The following is an 11,849-nucleotide window of genomic DNA, read 5'->3' as shown; positions in this document are numbered from 1 at the left end:
TGTCCGCAAGCCGGAATGTGCCTTGATTCGTTCTGGATTCATGCGCTCGAATGCTGACGTCGCCTACGTCAAACAGCCCAGCAGCTATTAAACAGCCCTTCTCAAAAATGCTGACCCCAGGGTCCACCTCGCCGCCTCCCTCGCATCTTCGAAAGCTAACCCACGAGGAAACTCAAATCCTGAACTTCTAGCTTTCTTGGTATGGGCATTCTTGAAATGTTCGGCTTGAGGGACATAAGAACGCACTGGCTTTGCCTGATCAGGTTAGGAAGAATTAATTTAAATGCCACCAGGGTCACCCTGGTTGAAGACCGAGCCATGCCCAAAATGAAGAGATGGCACGGCGGTTTGCTTCGTCTCCTGTGCTGGAGCTAAAAAAGAATATTCCCCCCCCCCCATTTTATTTATGTATTTATCAAATTTATATGCCACCCATCTCGCGCAAGGCGACTCTAATCGGTTTACAGACACGGGATAAAATGCCACGCGAAAGCGATAAATTATCCTGAATTTAAAAATTCAGTTTAAATAAAGTTTAAAATCAAATAGAACTGGGTGACTTTGGGCCAATCACCAGGAGACGGTGAATTCTAGTCCTGCCTTAGCCGTGAGAATTGGCTGGATGACTTTGGTCCAACCACCAGGAGACGGTGAGTTCTAGTCCTGTCTTAGGCATGAAAGCCAGCTGGGTGACTGCACTAATTACCAGGAGACTGTGAGTTCTGGCATGCCTTTCGCTGGAAGCCGATTGGGGGAATTTGTGTCAATCACCAGGAAACGGGGAGTTCTAGTCCTGCCTTATGAATGTAAGCTGATTGGGGGAGAGCCAGCTGGGTGACGTTGGGCCAATCACCAGGAGACGGTGAATTCTAGTGCTGCCTTAACCATGAGAATTGACTGGGTTACTTTGGGCCAATCACCAGGAGACGGTGAATTCTAGTGCTGCCATAGCCATGAGAATTGACTGGGTGACTTTGGGCCACTCACTAGGAGACGGTGAATTCTAGTGCTGCCTTAGCCATGAGAATTGACTGGGTGACTGGTGAATTCTAGTCGCACCTTAGGCGTAGAAAGCCAACTGGGTGACTTTGGACCAATCACCAGGAGACGGTGAATTCTAATCCCGCCTTAGACATGAAAGCCAGCCGGGTGACTGCACCAATCACCAGGGGACTGTGAATTCTAGCATGCCTTTCGCATGAAAACTGATTGGGCGGGAATTGGGTCAATCACCAGGAAACGGGGAGTTCTAGTCCTGACTCCCGCCTTAGGCCTGAGAGCCAACTGGGTGACTTCGGACCACTCACCAGGTGACACTGAGTTCTAGTCCCACCCCAGGCACTCAAAAGCCGTCTGGCTGGCTGTGCCAATCCCTTTCTCTCTCTCTCTCTCTCTCTCTCAAACCACCCCACTCCGCAGGGTTGTTGTAGTGAGGAAGAGGACGTAACGCTGGGTACCTTCCCTTGCCTGGAGTTATTTGCCCCACTAACTAAACAAAACAGCCACTCCACCACCCCTCGTCCTCCTTCCCAAAGTCCTCCCCTCCGAATTTCTGGCTGGCTGCCCGCCTCCTCTCCCTCCCCACCTCGCTCTCGGCCTCCCCTCCCCAGCCTGGCACTCTGCAGTCACATGAAACGGCCGCTCTCGGCCACCCTGCCCGCCCGGCCAGCAGCTCTTTCTCTCGGGCGGTGAGTGGCCCCTGGCCAGCATCCCACCTGCCTCCCCCCCCCCGTCTGGACAGCGGAGGTCACCTGCGACCTTCGCTTGGCACCTGTGGCTGCCTCACCTAGAAGGGCATGGCTTCAACAGAGGAAGAGGGAAACGAGAATCGACGACAGCTTCTTCCCCTCCGGTGCCCTTGAGATCTCAGCTTCCTGGGCATTTTTTTAAAAAACAAAAATCTGCATTATTCGAAGGAGGAGAATTGGCAGTCTGCTTCTCTCCCAGGCAGCCTGGCAGCAGCTGGCAGCGAGCCTGGCCTTGGACTGAAGCCAGCTTGTTCCCTGGCGAGGGGTGGGGGACCTTTCCGAAGCCCCCCCCTCACCCTGCCCTTAGCTTCTTGACCATGAAAACCTTGTGTGGGCTCCTTCTCTGGATGGCAGCATGGCAGCTGCCAACCTGCTCGCCGACGGTAGGTGGCGGTGCAAAATGCCGGGTGGCGGGATGGGCATCGGGGAGCTGGGCAGGGGGCAGCAAGAGCTGCCCCGTGGGAGATGAGACGAGGGTTTTTGCCCCAGTCTAAAGGCAGCGGCGTGGCTTCCCTGTCTTAACTTATTTTTCCAAATTGCGTGCCCGGACCGAGAGAGGTTTGGGCAAAGATGCCAAACCCTGGCACAGGCGCGGTTCCTTTGCATTGGTCTTGTTGGTTTTATTTAACCTGCCTCCAGAATTTGTGAATGCTCCAACACTGGAAGTTTTTAAGAAGAGATTGGATTTGTCTGAAAGGGTGTAGGGTTTCCTGCCTGAGCAGGGGGTTGGACTAGAAGACCTCCAAGGTTCCTTCCTTCCTTCCTTCCTCCCTTCCTTTCTTCCTTCCTTCCTTCCTTCCTTCCTTCCTTCCTTCCTTCTCCTCTCTCCCTCCCTCCCTCCCATCCATCCATCCTTCCTCCCAGAAAAGGTTTTTAAAAAGAGATTGGGTAACCATTTGTCTGAAGTGGTGTAGGGTTTCCTGCCTGAGCAGGGGGTTGGACTAGAAGACCTTCAAGGTCCCTTCCAAATCCTTCCTTCCTTCTTTCCTTCCTTCCTTCCTTCCTTCCTTCCTTCCTTCCTTCCAGAAAAAGAAGGTTTTTAAGAAGATGTTGGATAGCCTTTGGTCTGCAGTGGTGTAGGGTTCCTTGCCTAAGCAAGGGGGTTGGACTAGAAGACCTCCAAGGTCCCTTCCAAATCCTTCCTTCCAAACCTCCTTCCTTCCTTCCTTCCTTCCTTCCTTCCTTCCTTCCTTCCTTCCTTCCTTCCTGGAAAAAAAGGTTTTTAAGAAGATGTTGGATAGCCTTTGGTCTGAAGTGGTGTAGGGTTTCCTGCCTAAGCAAGGGGGTTGGACTAGAAGACCTCCAAGGTCCTGTCATCATTTTGAGGGTAGGAGTTGAAACAATTGATGTCCAGGATGTGAGGGGTCTGTAGATATTTTCCCAGCCCTCTTTTCTTTTTGACTCCTGCAGCGTGTAGGTCCTCAATGGAAGGCAGGTTGGTAGCCATTGTTTTTTCTGCAGTTCTGATTCTCCTCTGAAGTCTCTGTCTGTCTTGTTGGGTTGCAGAGCCAAACCAGACAGTTATGGAGGTGCAGAGGACAGACTCATCCCTTCCTCTGTTGAACAGAATCAGCAGCTCCTTGGACAGTTCGAGCTTCCTGAGTTGGTGGAGAAAGAACATTCTTTGTTGTGCCTTTTTTGATGACATTTTTAATGTCCATTTTAAGTCTTGAGATACGATAGAACCCGAGAAACAATTGAAATAAATTCTGATTCCCCCCCCCCACATTTTTGTATTGACAGACAGTGCCCCCCTCTGAGCAAAAGGGGGTCGAACCTGAGGAGATGCTGCCCACTACGGAAGGTAAGGATGGGATTGAGGGGCATGTGAAGAAGAGGTGCCCCCCTCCCACCCATTAAACCAGCCTCACCCCAGTCTTTCAATGGGTTTGGATCACACCTCTAACATCTTCAGCCCCGCAGTTGGAAATTGTAGCAAACCCCCTCTTCAAAGCCGCTGAGAATTGAGAAATGTTTTGCGTGGGGAGTGGGAGGGGGGGAGTGCCCCGCATTTATGCCTGCTCTAACATGGGATGGGTAAAATTAATGGGGCTTTATGTATATTTATTATAAAACATTCATTACAAAATAAGTGTTTTATGGGGTTCTGTGGTGTGGATTGTTAATGTTGTAAGTTGTCCTGAGTCACCCGTGGGTAATGTGGGTAACCATAGAAATTTGTATAATAGAGGATAGAGATAGATAGATGATGATAGATGATGATAGATGATAGATAGATGATAGATAGATAGATAGATGATAGATGATAGATAGATAGATAGATAGATAGATAGATAGATAGATGATAGATAGATAGATAGATAGATAGATAGATAGATAGATAGAAGAGAGGTAGGTAGGTAGGTAGGTAGGTAGGTAGGTAGGTAGGTAGGTAAATAGGTAGGTAGAGAAAGAGATGTGAGAGATAACAGCTAGGTAGTTAGGTAGAGAGATGATAGATAGATAGATAGATAGATAGATAGATAGATAGATAGATAGATAGATGATAGATAGATAGATGATAGATAGATAGATAGATAGATAGATAGATAGATACATAAGAGATTAGAGAGGAAGAGAGACATAGACAGATAGAAAAAGATAGATGATAAAGACAGATAAGAGAGAATTGATAGGTAGCTAGGTAGGTAGGTAACATAGGTAAGTAGTTAGGTAGTAGATGATAGATAGATAGATAGATAGATAGATAGATAGATAGATAGATAGATAGATAATAGATAGATAAGAGATAAGAGACCCAGACAGACAGACAAATAGAAAAAGATAGATGATAGATAGAGACAGATAAGAGAATAGATAAGTAGCTAGGTAGGTACCGTAGATAGATAGATAGATAGATAGATGATAGATAGATAGATAGATAGATAGATAGATAGATAGATAGATAGATAGATAAATAGATAGATAGATGATAGATAGATGATAGATAGATAGATAGATAGATGATAGATAGATAGATGATAGATAGATAGATAGGTAGATGATAGATGATAGATGATAGATGATAGATGATAGATAGATAGATAGATAGATAGATAGATAGATAGATAGATAGATGATAGATAGATAAAGGTAGAGAGACAGACAAATAGAAAGAGATGATTAGAGATGAGAGAGAGAGAAATAGAAGAAGATAGATGATAGATAAAGACAGATAAGAGAGAGATAGGTAGATAGATGAGCGAGAGAGAGAGAGAGAGAGAGAGAGAAGAGAGACAGATAAGAGATTGATAGAATGGAAGAAGGAGGGAGGGAAGGAAGGAGGAAGGAAGGAAAAACGAGGGAGGGAGGAAAGAAGGGAAGGAAGGAGACCTAACTGAGGGCCAGCCCTCTCGTATGACAAGTGAGCCAGCTAAAACCCTGGATGTCTCTCCCTGGCAGTGATCCGTTTTTTGGAGGTCTACAATCGCAGCGTCTGTCAGCCCAAGGAGATGATGGTGTCCGTCACGGCAGAACATCCGTCTCTGGATAACCTCATCATGATCCCCTCCTGCGTGGCCCTCAGGCGTTGTACCGGCTGCTGTTCGGACGACTCTTTGGATTGCGTGCCCAGCAGTTCCCGGGAAGTCATCTTGGAAGTAAGAGGGGGGGTGGGACGGGACATCCATTCAGGCTTATAGTGAGAAAATTGCAACCCCCCCACCCCCCCATTTATTTCCCCAGCTTTGGAAAACTTTGGTTCCTGATTTCTTGCTGATTTTTCACAAATCCTCTCGCTCTTGGTGGGAGGAGAATTCTGATTTTTGCATGCAGGGAGTCCTCGACGTACGACCGCAGTCGAGTTCAAAGTTTCCGGGTGGCTAAGCGAGACGGTTGTAAAGTGAGTTTTTGAATCCGTTTCCAAGCTTCCATCTGCGTTGGGGCTGCTGCAAGGGTCGTCCGTTTTTCCCTGAACGGCCACTAAACAAACTGTCATAAGTCAAGGACTACTTGTATGTAGCTGAGAGGGCTGCCTCAAAATCTTGAGCGTCCCCTTAGCAGCTTTATTTCAAGGTCATTCCCACGTACCATTTACACAAGATGGTGACTGAATTTACAGGTGAACAGAGTGGGAAGGGACCTTGGAGGTCCTCTAGTCCAACCCCCAACCCAAGCAGGAGAGTCTACACCATTTCTGACAGATGACAGTCAGTCTCTTCTTGAAAGCTTCCAGGGATGAAACTCCCACAACTTCTGAAGGCAACTTCTGTTTCATAGGTTGACAGTTCAGAAAGTTTCTCCTTATTTCCAGATTGAATCTCTCCTTGTTCAGTTCCCATCTATTATTCCTTGTCTGCTTTGGAAAATAGCTTGACCCCTTCCTCCTCTCTGGGGCAGCCCCTCAAATATTGGAAGATGCTCTCATGTCTCCCCTGGTCCTCCTCTTCACTAGACCAGCCATGCCCAGTTCCTGCAACCGTTCATCATATGTTTTAGCCTCCAGAATGTTAAAAAACAGCCAGAAATATGCTCTGAATTAAAATTGAAATTCTACCTCAATTTCCTACTGGAGATAACAATGTTTGTATTTAGCACTGAATCCTGGACATTTAGAGTGAAGATGTGCCCCTTCCTGTTTTCCAGGTTATGGCTAGTCTCTTTCCAAACAGATATATAACCCAGCTGAGTTTTGAAGAGCACCTGGAATGCACCTGCAGGTAAGGCTTTAGAAGGTAGTCCTCGACTTACGACCGCAATTGAGCCTAACATTTAGGTTGCTAAGGGAAACATTTGTTAAGTGAATTTCGCCCCCGGTTTACGACCTTTCTTGCCACTATTAAGTGAACGATTGCAGTTGTTTAGTTACTAACGCAGTCGTTAAGTGAATCTGGCCTCCCAGAAGGTTGCAAAAGGGGATCACGTGACCCCAGGACACTGCGACCGTTATAAACGTGAGTCAGTTGCCAAGCGTCTGAATTTTGATGACGTGACCATGGGAATGCTGCAACGGTCGTAAAAACAAACAGAAGTCCCTTTTTTTCAGTGGTGTTGTAACTTTGAACTGTCACGAAGTGAATTGTTATAAGTCGAGGACTACCTATACATAACAGTGGATAGGGTAGGAAGGCTGATCCATACATAAAATGAACCTTTAAAAGATCACATTAAAGTTTGTTCATTTTAATTTCACCAGAAGCGAAGACTTCATTTTTTCCAATCTTAATAGTATTTTTAAAAAAGTTGAATATAAATAGTCCTCGACTTACAACAGTTCATTTAGTGACCGTTCAAAGTTAAAACGCCACTGGGGAAAAAAAGGATTCAGGTATTATTTTTGCCATCTGGTTAGAATATATTGCTCTGATCATCCCGATAAATTTCTCTCCAAAGTTCATTACTGCTAATTGATTTATAAGAAAATCCCAATTTAGCTTATCCCAAAAAGCTTATCAAACGCTTTTTGTGCGTCAATAAATATCAATGCTGCTTTTTTTTCTGAATGTATCTCATAGTATTCTAATATGTTCATTATCATTCGTATATTGTTTTTTATGTGCCTATTGGGGACTCAGGACCGTTTTTCACACTTACGACCGTTGCAGCATTTCCCAGGGCCACGTATTCAAAATTCAGACGCTCGGCAACTGACTCAAATTTATGACGGTTGTAGTATCCCAGGGTTGCATGATCCTCTTTTGTGACCTTCTGACCAGCCAAGTCAACGGGGAAGCCAGATTTTGCTTAATGACCATTTGTCTAACTTAACAGCCGCAGAGATTCACTTCGCAACTGCGGCAAGGAAGTTCGTAAAATGAGGCACCTTTCACTGCACCGCAGACTAGGTGGCTCAGTAGCCTGAATAGATGGCTCAGTGCACTGAGCTTGTTGGTCAGAAAGGTTGGCAGTTTGGCGGTTCGAATCCCTAGTACAGGTCTCCTGCGTGAGCAGGGGGTTGGACTAGATGACCTCCAAGGTCCTTTCCAACTCTTGTTACTGTTTGGAACTTTTGGGCTTGATTGAGATTGTAAATCAGGGACGAAGTCTAGGTGACAAATATACGATTTTGGGGGGAGAAAGGTTTAAATTTCAGGCACCGTTTTTCAGCCGCCGTGCAGTGCTAAGCAATAAAACGGTAAAACAGGGATTATTCTGGGTTCTTTCAGAATTAATGGGCAGAAGCCTGCTGGAATTCGCCTCCTGTTATACGGTGCCTTAATAAAAGAAAACGTCTAAAAGAGTTTTGTCCACTGGTGACAGCAAAGAACGGCTTCTGATGTTAAATAGGCCAGGGGAGCCATGAAAAAATGTCAAAGACCTGCTTTCAAATCCTCAACAAATGTTGGATTTACATTATAAAAGAAGCGATCGCTTCAGGCATTAAAAGGAGCGGATTAACTTCAGGATGTGCGCTTAGAAATTCAGCACAACTTCGCTGTTGGTCCGGGAAGAGTTGTTAAAAAAACGCAGGCAGATCTGAGTTTATTCTTCTTCTTCTACTCAAACTATAGGATTAGTCACCTCCTCTTGTCTATTAAAACAGATCCTGGTTTCAGGTGGGCTCAGCTGTCACAATTCTGCCCAGCAAAAAAAATTGGGGGGTTATAGTTTATTTTGAAACGGTCTGTTAGAAATCCTGGGTGCAAGAGGCCACAGGTTTCATTTTCTTTCGGAAGGAGGGAGGCTGAGATTTCTTAAGAGAGGAGAAGAGAGTGCGCAAATGTTTTAAATCAATAGCGATGATAAATATTTATGCACGGGCCACTAAATCTAAGGTATATATATATATTCCCTAAGGCGGTCAAGGCACTAAATATTGTTATTTTTCTCTTGTATTTTTCAGATTGAGAACGATGTTTTACAGATCTAATTCAATTAGGTAAAAAAAATTCCTTCCCTCCTTCCTTCTCTTTTCTGCCTTTCTTTCTCTTCAATTTTCCTCTTTTCCTTCCCTTTCTCCCTCCCTCCAATCTTCCTTCCTTCCTTCCTTTCTCTCTTTTCCCATTCTCTCTCCAACTTTCTTTCTTCCCTTCCTTCCCTTCCTTCATTCCTTCTCTTTTCTGCCTTCCTTTCTCTCCAATTTTCCTTCCTTTCCTTCTCTTTTCCTTCTCTTTCTCCCTCCCTCCAATCTTCCTTCCTTCTTTCCTTCCTCTCTTTTCCCATTTTTTCTCCAATTTCCTTCCTTTCCTTCCTTCCTTCCCTTCCTTCCTTCCTTCCTTCCTTCCTTCCTTCCTTCCTTCCTTCCTTCCTTCTCTTTTCTGCCTTCCTTTCTCTCCAATTTTCCTTCCTTTCCTTCTCTTTTCCTTCCCTTTCTCCCTCCAATCTTCCTTCCTTCCTTCCTTCCTTCCTTCCTTCCTCTCTTTTCCCATTCTCTCTCCAATTTTCTTTCTTTCCTTCCTTCTCTTCCCTTCCTCCTTCTCTTTTCTGCCTTCCTTTCTCTCCAGTCTTCCTTCCTTCCTTCCTTCCTTCCTTCCTTCCTTCCTTCCTTCCTTCCTTCCTTCCTTCCTCTCTTTCCCATTCTCTCTCCAATTTTCTTTCTTCCCCTCCTTCCCTTCCCTTTCTTCCTTCTTTCTCTTTTCTGCCTTCCTTTCTCTCTAATTTTCCTTCCTTTCCTTCTCCTTTCCTTTCCTTTCTCCCTCCCTCCAATCTTCCTTCCTTCCTTCTTTCTTTCTTTCCTTCCTTCCTTCCCTTCTCTCTTTTCCCTTCCTTTCTCCCTCCCTCCAATTTTTCTTCCTCCCTCCCTTCTCTTTTCTGCCTTCCTTTCTCTCCCCAATGTTCCTTCCTTCCCCTCTTTCCCTCCTCCCTCCCTCCCTCTCTTTCCTCCCTCCCCTCTCCTTCCTCTTTCCTTTCCCTTCCCTTCCAACAAATCCCATAAACCTGATTTACACACATACAGAATTAGTCCTCGTGGGTAGACACTGGAGATGGTTGCAGAACAGTCAGGCTTGGCCAATTTCACAGTCCTTCCTGGGTTACAATGACAGTAAGTTGTCATCCCCCATTGTACCTGGAATACACTTGAGGGGCTTCATCGGTTGTTTCCTTCTCCTTCTAGCCAGTCCTGTGCTCCTTGTCGGGACAGGAAGAAGTACCCTGATCCCCAGACGTGCAAATGTGTGTGTCGTCACCGATCCGGGCATTGTGAGAGGCGTGGGATGAAATTCAGCGAGAGGACATGCAGGTAAAACCACTTTCTCTTTTATATGTCTTGCCCTCTCTCTGCGGTGACTTTCTCTCCCTCTGTAATGGCTTTCTCTCTCTCTTTTTTCCCCACTCACCATTGACTTTGTAAAAGAAAGTCAATTAGCAAACCGTTGCAGAATGAGAGAAAGCCACCAGGGGCTAGTCATGAATGAATAGGGGCTTCCTTTAGGGACATTAATGTCCCAAAGCAGCAGTCACCAACTGGTGGTCCCTGACAAAATTTTGGTAGTCTGCAGAAAAAGTATTTGCATTTTTTTATATTGCACTCAATCAGGGGTCCTCAAACTACGGCCCCTGGGACGGATACGTGCAATGAACTCTTGTGTTGCTGCAGGGATTCTCCCTCTTTGGGGTCTTTTTGTGGGGGTTGGAGGGGGGCAGAAATTCCAACTTGGGGTTTGCTTCGCTTTGGGCGAAGGCTGGAGGGAAGGGCCGCTGGTGGCGAAGAGCCGGAGGGCCTCGTTCCAGTGGGACTGCATCACGGCCTGGAACTGGCTGACCATCTCAGCCCACTGAGCCTCCAGACGCCGGGACCTGGCCTTGCACTCCCGCAGGTCTTCCCTCTGCTTGGAAAGCCCATGCTCCTAGTCCTCAGTGAGGTGCTTCTGCTGAGCCTCCTTCTCGGCCAGATCCGATTTGAACAAAATCTTTGCTCGCACCGAACCGGCGGTAATGCTGGGAGCAACCCACTCCTGCCCCAAAGCCCCTCTTCCTTCCCGCAAAACCCCTTGAAGTGGTAAGGGATTTATTTACCATGTGTAGGTCTGCCTATATGTATATAGGACTATCTATATGTGTATAGGACTAGGGGAGACATGATAGCATTGTTCCAATATCTCAGGGGTTGCCACAAAGAAGAGGCAGTCAAACTATTCTCCAAGGCACCTGAGGGTAGAACAAGAAGCAATGGGTGGAAACTAATCAAGGAGAGAAGCAACTTAGAACTGAGGAGAAATTTGCTGACAGTTAGAACAATTAATCAGTGGAACAGAAGTTGCCTCCAGAAGTTGTGAATGCCCCAACACTGGAAGTCTTTAAGAAGATGTTGGATAGCCATTTGTCTGAAACGGTATAGGGTCTCCTGCCTAGGCAGGGGGTTGGACTAGAAGACCTCCAAGGTCCCTTCCAACTCTACTATTGTATTATTGTATTAAGTGGTAAGGGATTTATTTACCATGTGTAGGTCTGCCTATATGTATATATAAAACACTATTAATTGTCGAAAGGCGCTGTCTGCTGCGTTTTGCTCCTGAGTTTATCTGAGTTTATCTCATAACGATTGTCACACTGCCAAAACTCCTGACAAAAACAGGATCCAGTCCATCGATCAAAACAAGTTTGGTGTCTTTTTTTTTGTCCTTCCAGATGTGTGAAGCACTGGGGACGAAGCGCCCGGAGGAGAGCAAAACCAGCATTGCTGGCTAAATCCAAGCCGGAACCAAGCCCAATGGAGCATTGACTCTCATCGTCTAGTGAAGACCGTTCTCTGCCGGCCGTGAATCTTGACATGCTCAGAGGCAACCCACTAGTTTGGGCTGAGTTGGGGACGGGGGGTGGGAGCGGCAGAAAATTGGATGCAGGTTTAACTTCCTGGCACAATCGTCACAAGAATTTCCGTTGCTACGGACATGGTTGCTAAGGGAGGCCCGCTTTTCTTGGGCGGCCTTAAGCGAGTCCCCTGCGGCCATTAAGTGGATCACGTGGCCGTTAAATGAATCCAGCTCCCCCCCCCCAATTGACTCTGTGTGTTGGGAATGGCGATCAGGTGTAACCCCTGGGATGCTACAATCGTTGCAAATGCACACTGGTTGAATTTGGATCAAGCGACCACGGGGATCTTGCGACGGTCATAACGTGAGGACCAGTGGCCATAAATCGCCTTTTTCAGTGCCGTTGTAACGCCGAACGGTTACTAAATGAATGATTGTCCAGTCGAAGACTTCCCGTCTCTTGGTTTGT

General features: G+C 46.3%; 1 protein-coding gene across 1 annotated transcript; it reads left to right on the top strand.

The window, feature by feature from the left end:
- The first annotated feature begins 186 nt into the window (after nt 1–186).
- Nucleotides 187–11,829, top strand: VEGFB (vascular endothelial growth factor B). Its single transcript, XM_081968307.1, is given in 9 exon segments — nt 187–310; nt 313–345; nt 348–382; nt 3,492–3,552; nt 5,151–5,347; nt 6,333–6,406; nt 8,530–8,565; nt 9,742–9,867; nt 11,256–11,829. Coding segments are annotated over 9 exon segments (765 nt in total). The 5' UTR covers nt 187–201; the 3' UTR covers nt 11,350–11,829.
- The last annotated feature ends 20 nt before the right edge of the window (nt 11,830–11,849 follow it).

Source organism: Natrix helvetica, assembly GCF_964273705.1.
Source record: "Natrix helvetica genome assembly, chromosome: 16".
NCBI classification, from domain to species: domain Eukaryota; kingdom Metazoa; phylum Chordata; class Lepidosauria; order Squamata; family Natricidae; genus Natrix; species Natrix helvetica.
This window is presented reverse-complemented; position numbering and strand designations above follow the sequence as displayed.